Source organism: Oncorhynchus clarkii, chromosome 20 (assembly GCF_045791955.1).
Source record: "Oncorhynchus clarkii lewisi isolate Uvic-CL-2024 chromosome 20, UVic_Ocla_1.0, whole genome shotgun sequence".
NCBI classification, from domain to species: domain Eukaryota; kingdom Metazoa; phylum Chordata; class Actinopteri; order Salmoniformes; family Salmonidae; genus Oncorhynchus; species Oncorhynchus clarkii.
The window spans coordinates 44783638-44793264 of NC_092166.1; the positions used below are offsets into that span (position 1 = coordinate 44783638).

The window sequence follows — 9627 nt, forward strand, 5'->3', positions numbered from 1 at the left end:
TTTGAAAACAAACAAAAATAGCTTCTTTGCAAAGAACAATTTCTCAAGTAATTCTTTTTCTAGGACTGTCTGGGAGTGGCCTGGGTGGGGAGGGGAAAACTGAAAACTAGCTGTTATTGGTAGAGAGGTTTGGAACAATCTTTCTCTATTGACAAATTTACTGCCTAGCGATGTCCCCAGGCAGGCAAAAACTCCATCCCAGCCAAACAGGCTGAAATTTCAGGCAGTCTTTTCAAACAGTTCTTACACTTAAAAGGGAATTATTATAATTTTCACAATATTATTCCAACCTCACAGTGTGTAAAAATATATATAAAAAACAGGAAATCCCATTTTTGACTGCCCTGGGTCTTTAAAGCCTGACTCGTACACTACATCACTGTGCATGATTCATGACACAATTACATTTAAAAGTTAAAAAAAATAAAATAATGAAAATTGGAAATGGTACACAGACATTCTAAATAAAAAATGGTAAATGGTAAACAGAAAAAGGCAAATGGTAAACAGTTAATTATTAAAAAATAATTAACCTCATTGAGCATTCTGCGCTGTGCTCTTGCAGTTATCTTTGCAGGGCGACCAGTCCTAGGGAGAGTAGCAACAGTCATGAACTTTCTCCATTTGTAGACAATTTGTCTTTCCGTGGACTGATGAACATCGAGGCTTTTAAATATACTTTTGTAGCCCTTTCCAGCTTTATGCAAGTCAACAATTCCTAATCTTAGGTCTTCTGAGATCTCTTTTGTTCGAGGCATGGTTCACATGAAACAATGCTTCTTGTGAATAGCAAGAAACATTTCCAATCTCGTCTCATTGATTGGACTCCAGATTTTCTGACTCCTGACTCCAATTAGCCTAGGGGTTCACATACTTTTCCAACCTTTACTGTGAATGTTTAAATGATGTATTCAATATATACAAGAAAAATACAATATTTTGTGTGTTATTAGTTTAAGCACACTGTGTGTGTCAATTGTTGTGACTTAGATGAAGGTCAGATCAAATTAAAAAAACAATTTATGCAGAAATCCAGGTAATTCCAAAGGGGTCACATACTTTTCAGGCCACTCTACCGTATTTGCATTGGTATTCAGAACTTTTGCCATGAGACTTTCAGTGCATCCTGTTTCCATTGATCATCCTTGAGATGTTTCAACAACTTGATTGGAGTTCACTTGTGGTAAATTCAATTGATTGGACAGTTGACAGTGCATGTCAGAGCAAAAACCAAGCCATGAGGTCAGAGGAATTGTCCTTACAGCTCCGAGACAGGATTGTGTCAAGGCACAGATCTAGGGAACGGTGACAAACAATGTTTGCAGCACTGAAGGTCCCCAAGAACACAGTGACCTCCATCATTCTTAAATGGAAGAAGTTTGGAACCACCAAGACTCTTCCTAGAGCTGGCCACCCAGCCAAACTGAGCAATCAGGGGAGAAGGTCCTTGGCCAGGGAGGTGACCAAGAACCCGATGGTCACTCTGACAGAGCTCCAGAGTTTCTCTGTGGAGATGGGAGAAACTTCCAGAAGGACAACCATCTCTGTAGCACTCCACCAATCAGTACTTCATGGTAGAGTGGCCAGATGGAAGCCACTCCTCAGTAAAAGGCACGATTGCCTTTTACGACCTGTCATGATGCTGCCACCATTATGCTTCACTGTGGGGATGGTGTTCTCGGGGTGATGAGAGGTGTTGGGTTTGCGCCAGACAAAGCGTTTTACATGATGGCCAAAAAGCTCAATTTTAGTCTCATCTGACCAGAGTACCTTCTTCCATATGTTTGGGGAGTCTCCCACATGCCTTCTGGCTCATACTAAATGTGTTTGCTTATTTTTTCTTTAAACAATGGCTTTTTTTCTGGCCACTCTTCCATAAGGCCCAGCTCTGTGGAGTGTACGGCTTAAAGTGGTCCTATGGACAGATACTCCAATCTCCGCTGTGGAGCTTTGCAGCTCCTTCAGGGTTATCTTTGGTCTCTTTGTTGCCTTGATTAATTCCCTCCTTGCCTGGTCCATGAGTTTTGGTGAGCGGCCCTCTCTTGGCAGGTTTGTTGTGGTGTCATATTCTTTCCATTTTTTAATAATGGATTTAATGGTTCTCCGTGGGATGTTCAACGTTTCTGATATTTTTTTATAACCCAACCCTGATCTGTACTTCTCCACAATTTTGTCCCTGACCTGTTTGGAGAGCTCCTTGGTCTTCATGGTGCCGCTTGCTTAATGGTATTGCAGACTGGTTAGACTGTAAACTCTCCTTCCAGACCCCCATCAAACATCTCCAATTCAAAGTTAAATCTAGAATTGGCTTCCTATTTCGCAACAAAGCATCCTTCACTCATGCTGCCAAACATACCCTTGTAAAACTGACCATCCTACCAATCCTCGACTTCGGCGATGTCATTTACAAAATAGCCTCCAATACCCTACTCAACAAATTGGATGCAGTCTATCACAGTGCCATCCGTTTTGTCACCAAAGCCCCATATACTACCCACCATTGCGACCTGTACGCTCTCATTGGCTGGCCCTCGCTTCATACTCGTCGCCAAACCCACTGGCTCCAGGTCATATACAATACCCTGCTAGGTAAAGTCCCCCCTTATCTCAGCTCGCTGGTCACCATAGCATCACCCACCTGTAGCACTCGCTCCAGCAGGTATATCTCTCTGGTCACCCCCAAAACCAATTCTTTCTTTGGCCGCCTCTCCTTCCAGTTCTCTGCTGCCAATGACTGGAACGAACTACAAAAATATCTGAAACTGGAAACACTTATCTCCCTCACTAGCTTTAAGCACCAGCTGTTAGAGCAGCTCACAGATTACTGCACCTGTACATAGCCCATCTATAATTTAGCTCAAACAACTACCTCTTTCCCTACTGTATTTATTTTATTTATTTATTTTGCTCCTTTGCACCCCATTATTTTTATTTCTACTTTGCACATTCTTCCACTGCAAATCTACCATTCCAGTGTTTTACTTGCTATATTGTATTTACTTTGCCACCATGGCCTTTTTTTTGCCTTTACCTCCCTTATCTCACCTTATTTGCTCACATCGTATATAGACTTGTTTCTACTGTATTATTGACTGTATGTTTGTTTTACTCCATGTGTAACTCTGTGTTGTTGTATGTGTCGAACTGCTTTGCTTTATCTTGGCCAGGTCGCAATTGTAAATGAGAACTTGTTCTCAACTTGCCTACCTGGTTAAATAAAGGTGAAATAAAAATAAATACCATTTTAAAAAAGACTCTGGGGCCTTTCATATACTGAGATCATGTGACAGATCACGTGACACTTAGATTGCACACAGGTGGACTTTATTTAACTAATTATGTGACTTCTGAAGGTAATTGGTTGCACCAGATTTTACTTAGGGGCTTCATAACAAAGGGTTGAATACATATTCACGCACCACTTTCCCGTTTTTGATTTTTTTCTAGTTTTTTTAAACAAGTTATTTTTTAAATTTCACTTCACCAATGTGGACTTTTTGTGTATGTCCATTACATGAAATCCAAATAAAAATCTATTTAAATTGCAAGTTGTAACTGTCACGCCCTGACCTTAGTTCCTTTGTTTTGTCTCTATTTTGGTTTGGTCAGGGCGTGAGTTGGGTTGGGCATTCTGTTGTTTTTCTATGTTTTCTTTTCTGTGTTTGGCCTGGTATGGTTCCCAATCAGAGGCAGCTATCTATCGTTGTCTCTGATTGAGAACCATACTTAGGTAGCCTTTTCCCACCTGGTGTTTTGTGTTGTGTCACCTTTCAGGACTGTTTCGATTTTCGTTGTTTCACTTTGTTATTTTGTATTTCGTGTTCAGTTATATTAAATTAACATGGACACTTACCACGCTGCGTTTTGGTCCGATCTTTCCTGTTCCTCAGATGAAGAAGATCGTTACAGTAACTCAACACAATAGGAAAAACGCCAAGGGGGATGAATACTTTTGCAAGGCACTGTAGTCATATGAGGTCTCTTTGTAACAGTAAAATCAAAGATGGCAGAGAGTGTAATGTACCACCACTCTGATATCCAAAAGTTCTGTATGTAATAACACAAAAAAATCCTGGGCTAATAATGTAAGAAATAACACATAAAAATAAATAGAATTAATGCAGCCCTATCCATCAGCCCCCTTTTTAAGTCCCTCCAGAGATGTTCGATTGGGTTCAAGTCCAGGTTCTGGCTGGGCCACTCAAGGACATTCAGTAACTTGTCCCGAAGCCACTCCTATGTTGTCTTGGCTGTGTGCTTAGGGTTGTTGTCTTGTTGGAAGGTGAACCTTTGCCTCAGTCTGAGGTCCTGAGCGCTCTGGAGCATGTTTTCATCAAGGATCTTTCTGTATTTTTGGGAAAACTCCAAGCGGGCTGTCATGTGCCTTTTACTGAGGAGTGGCTTCCGTCCGGCCTAATTGGTGGAGTGCTGCAGAGATGGTTGTCCTTCTGGAAGGTTCTCCCATCAATTGAATTTACCACAGGTGGACTCCAATCAAGTTGTAGAAACATCTCAAGGATGATCGATAGAAACAGGATGCACCTGAGCTCAATTTCAAGGGTCTGAATAGTTATGGAAATAAGGTATTTATGTTTCTAATTTTGTATAAATTAGCAAACATTTATAAAAACCTGTTTTCCCTTTGTCATTATGCAGTACTGTGTGTAGATTGATGAGGGGGAAAAATATTTAAGCAATTTTAGAATAAGGCTGTCATGTAACAACATGTTGAAAAAGTCAAGTGGTCTGAATACTTTCCAAAGGCACTGTATGGATAACAGGGTTGATGTTTTATGCTCAACCTGCTTGGTTTTTCAGCACAAAACACCAGAAAATGTCCGAAAAGAGCAGCTCACCTGCTTTTACAGTATGATTTGACTATTAGATGTTCAATGTTACCTTTGAAAAAAACATTTAAAAAGGAATAGTTTCACCATATTAATTTAAACAAGAGTTAAGTTCATGTAACTGACCTTAAAATGAGGGATGCAAATGAATCACTAATCACATGAAATAAATTATAATCTTCAGAAAGGATTTGTCAAAGCAACAAAATAACTAGGGCTTTACAATGATGGTGAGAACTTGGATATATGTAGGGGTTAAGTGGGTTAAAATCTTCATAGAAGTCACAGGGGTGCACTGAGTGACATGTCAAAATGCTGAATTTTGGCCCTTTAGCATGTCTTTATTGCTATGATAAATTTGATCTATTGAATTATCCATGTGGTTTATATTGAAGGGCACTTTATGTAATATAACATGCTTTAAAAATTCAATATTGGTGCACAATTTCTACTTAAAATATCAAAGGGACGCAAAAGGCATTATTCTCAATTGCTGTATGAAAAGTCACTATTAATGCATCCATTCCATAGTCTAAGTGTTTATGTGTGATAATCTACTCTGTTTTTGTTGAGAGTTCCAGGACATTTGAGCAAAATGTATTTATATTTATATTATTAGGAAAAAGGTCTGTCGATGTGCCCTTGAGCGAGGCACTTTACCCTAATTGTTCCTGTAAGTCACTCTGGATAAGAGCACCTGCTAAATTACTAAAATGTAAATGTATATGAACATTTTCACCAGATTTGACCTTTGACCTTTGACCCCTTGAAAATGGCCTTAAAAATCGATATATAATGTGACATCCAGCCTAACTTTGTGTATCACCCAATCCTTGTTTGATCTAGCATGGATGAAAGCCTCTAACAAGCTATTTTTTCAAGCACTTTCTCCAGGCTGACTGTCGTACTTAACTCAAAGGCAGTCAAAAATGCGATTTCCCTGATGTTTTGTATATATTTCCACACTATGGGGTAGTGTAAAAGCTGTTTAAAAAGACTGCCTGAAACTTCTGCCTGTTTTGGTTGGATGGAGTTTTGGCCTGCCTGGTGACATCACCAGGTGGTAAATTAGTTAATAAACCAATAACAAAGAGACTTCCAAACAGGGTTGGAACTTAAATTATTTTCCAATCGTTTCGTTCTGAACAGAACCATATATTCTTTTGGTTCTGGCCAGCAAAATAAAGCTCTGAACGGGTTCGAACCAAAAACATATTTTCTTTATTGTTCCTTTCTGTTCCTTTTTAAACTTCAGATTTTTTTCTTACATTTAGCTCAACATTAAATTATTTCACCAATCAGTGCGGATAGAGCAGTGGAGTGTGCTATAGAGCGGGCAAGCTATTTACATGCATTGGACAAACAAGTGTAGGATGCGATATGCGACAAATTTTGCGGGTGTTGGAGAGTGCGAGAGAGGGTGGAGCAGGAGGTTTGGCTTGAAGCACTGGGCATCTTGTTGTTTGACATGCATTATCTGAAATAGGCCCACAGAATTATACCTATGGAGGAGCGGCTTCTATGAAGGAACGTTGAACATCTTTGAACTTCAGAGAGTTGGCTTCATGTTGTACCAGAGCTAGCTAGCTAAAAGTAATTAACCGGTTCCCATGATTTTAAAATAATGGTTCTGTTCCGGAACAGTATATATTACTTTTGTTCCCAGTTTTCGGTTCTGTCCCCTGAACCTTTTCCGGTTTTCGGTTCTGTTCCAGTTCCAACCCCTGGTTCCAAACCTCCGTCAATAACAGCCAGTTTTCAGTTTTCCCCTCCCACAATCCCAGTAAGGTACATAATTATGACCCAGAAAATATTTGATATTGATGTAAAAACAGCTGCATATTGGACCATTAGGATAAAAGTTGATCATCATCAGTTTATGCAATTTTATTTAAAGGTGCAATATGCAGAAATTGCTCCGCCATTTCCTGGTTGCTAAAATTCTAATAGTTTGCCAAATTTCAGTTTATGTGACGAAACAAGCAGTGTAGAGAATCATTGTACCATCGAAACCGCTGTGAAATATATTTTCAATAACCCAAAATACTGCATTTTCAGATGTTTGAAGCTTCTGTACAAAAACAAAAGTAGAAGTCGCAAAAACTAAACTTAAGAATAGGAATCATACAAATAGCGCACATAGAACAGATCTACCGCTTCTTACACTTGCTTTCAATGAGAATGACAGATCTATAACTAATATTCCTATGTGAATTTGTCACGCAAAAAGTTACATTTTGCAGCTTTAAGGTCTGGATAATTTTCACTTTAGTCTGCCTATCAACTACAAGAAACATGTCATTGTCTCAAGAATCCCCCCTGCCTTTGTCTCTTGAACTTGAATCCTCTTGCTGTGCAACTGTCACAAAGACCCACATTACTGATTGACAAAACCGGGTGTCCTTTCCCTCCCTAGGTCTGCACCCCCCCCCCCCCCCCCAGTCTCTGTCTGTGCCGTGGCTGACCATGGCTGGTGGAAGCTGACCTTCTCAAGCAAGAAGTCTGAGGTCAAGGTTCTGTACAAGATCCCCCCAGAGTATGGCAATAACACTGGGAATAAAAAGCATTCCAACAGCTCTAAGATCCCCACAGACAACCAGTTCAGTGCCAGACTGGAGAAGATAGTTGATAAGTCGGTCACTGAAGGGCGCCATGTTAAGGTATCCCACTCTGGTCGCTTCAAGAAGATCCGTGCCACACTGGCTGAGAACCCAATGTTGTCCCCTGAACATGGTCTTACTGATGAGAACCACAGGGCAGAGAAATAACATACATTACGCATGTGCATGTGCACACACACACACAGGCAAGTGCATATCAATACCTATGAACAACAAACAGCCACACCATTCACAAAAACGCAGCAATCTTATTCGCACAAAACATATATATACACTCCCAATGTGGACACCACACTCAAGTACACCGATAATACTGTTACCATCTAAATTCTCACTCACACCCATATAAACAATACTGTTCAAGGTTCTTGATGCACAGACATATTAGAACGTGTTGTATCTTTGTGTGGATAGCAAAGTACCTTCAACAGTTAATTCCTGTGAGCATTGCACTTTTCAAGATTTTCAAGAGTACGGCAACAAATATGTTGCCTGTGTCTGAACAAGGGCTCATGACCAGTAATCTGGAGTGAATATATGTTAATTCAAGTATATGAAATTATGAAAAATACATTTAGCTTTAAAGGTTTGTTTGTTATAGATGTTTGTTATACATATACATGTTACACATAATTACCTTGGCACAACTGCTCTCACATCAGCTCTTTTAACATGAATATACAGTTGAAGTCGGAAGTTTACATGTACCTTAGCCAAGTACATTCAAACTCAGTTTTTCACAATTCCTGATATTTAATCCTAGTAAAAATTCCCTGTCTTAGGTCAGTTAGGATCACCACCTTATTTTAAGAATGTGAAATGTCAGAATAATAGCAGAGAATTATTTATTTCAGCTTTTATTTCTTTCATCACATTCCCAGTGGGTCAGAAGTTTACATACACTCAATTAGTATTTGGTAGCATTGCCTTTAAATTGTTTAACTTGGGTCAAACATTTCAGGAAGCCTTCCAAAGGCTTCCCACAATAAGTTGGGTGGATTTTGTCCCATTCCTTCTGACAGAGCTGGTGTAACTGAGTCATGTTTGTAGGCCTCCTTGCTTTCACACGCTTTTTCAGTTCTGCCCACACATTTTCTATGGGATTGAGGTCAGGGCTTTGTGATGGCCACTCCAATACCTTGACTTTGTTGTCCTTAAGCCATCCAAAATGTCCTTAAGCCATTTTGCCACAACTTTGGAAGTATGCTTGGGGTCATTGTCCATTTGGAAGACCCATTTGCAACCAAGCTTTAACTTCCTGACTGATGTCTTGAGATGTTGCTTCAATGTATCCACATAATTTTCCTACCTCATGATGCCATCTATTTTGTGAAGTGCACCAGTCCCTCCTGCAGCAAAGCACCCCCACAACATGATGCTGCCACCCCTGTGCTTCACAGTTGGGATGGTGTTCTTTGGCTTGCAAGCATCCCCTTTTTCCTCCAAAAATAACAGAGGTCATTATGGCCAAACAGTTTGACTTTTGTTTAATCAGGCCATAGGACATTTCTCCAAAAAGTACAATCTTCGTTCCTATGTTGCAAACCGTAGTCTGGCTTTTTTATGGCGGTTTGGAGCAGTGGCTTCTTCCTTGCTGAGCGGCCTTTTAGGTTATGTCGATATAGGACTCATTTTACTGTGGATATAGATACTTTTGTACCTGTTTCTTCCAGCATCTTCACAAAGTCCTTTGCTGTTGTTCTGGGATTGAGTTGCACTTTTCACACCAAAGTATGTTCATCTCTAGGAGACAGAACTCGTCTCCTTCCTGAGCGGTATGACGGCTGCGTGGTCCCATGGTGTTTATACTTGCGTACTATTGTTTGTACAGATGAAGGTGGTACCTTCAGGCGTTTGAAAATTGCTCCCAAGGATGAACCAGACTTGTGGATGTCTACAATTTTTTTCTGAGGTCTTGGCTGATTTCTTTTGATTTGACCATGATGTCAAGCAAAGAGGCACTGATTTTGAAGGTAGGCCTTAAAATACATCCATAGGTACACCTCGAATTGACTCAAATGATGTCAATTAGCCTATCGGAAGCTTCTAAAGCCATGACATATTTTCTGGAATTTTCCAAGCTGTTTAAAGGCACAGTAAACTTAGCGTATGTAAACTTCTGACCCACTGGAATTGTGATACAGGGAATTATAAGTGAA

The 9627-nt window shown here is 40.0% G+C and overlaps 1 protein-coding gene across 1 annotated transcript; it reads left to right on the forward strand.

Moving 5' to 3' along the window:
- The first annotated feature begins 6227 nt into the window (after positions 1–6227).
- LOC139377102 (proline-rich protein 15-like protein B) lies at positions 6228–7615 on the forward strand. The gene is made up of 2 exons (XM_071120135.1): positions 6228–6279; positions 7290–7615. Exons 1-2 carry the CDS (start codon positions 6228–6230, stop codon positions 7613–7615), a joined length of 378 nt encoding a protein of 125 aa, XP_070976236.1.
- Positions 7616–9627: the final 2012 nt, after the last annotated feature.

Excerpts from the sequence above, each read along its gene's own strand:
- LOC139377102 (XM_071120135.1), top strand. The coding sequence starts at position 6,228 with ATGCGACAAATTTTGCGGGTGTTGGAGAGTGCGAGAGAGGGTGGAGCA. Across the intron at positions 6,280-7,289 it reads GAGAGAGGGTGGAGCAGGAG|TCTCTGTCTGTGCCGTGGCT; the intron begins GTTTGGCTTGAA and ends CCCCCCCCCCAG.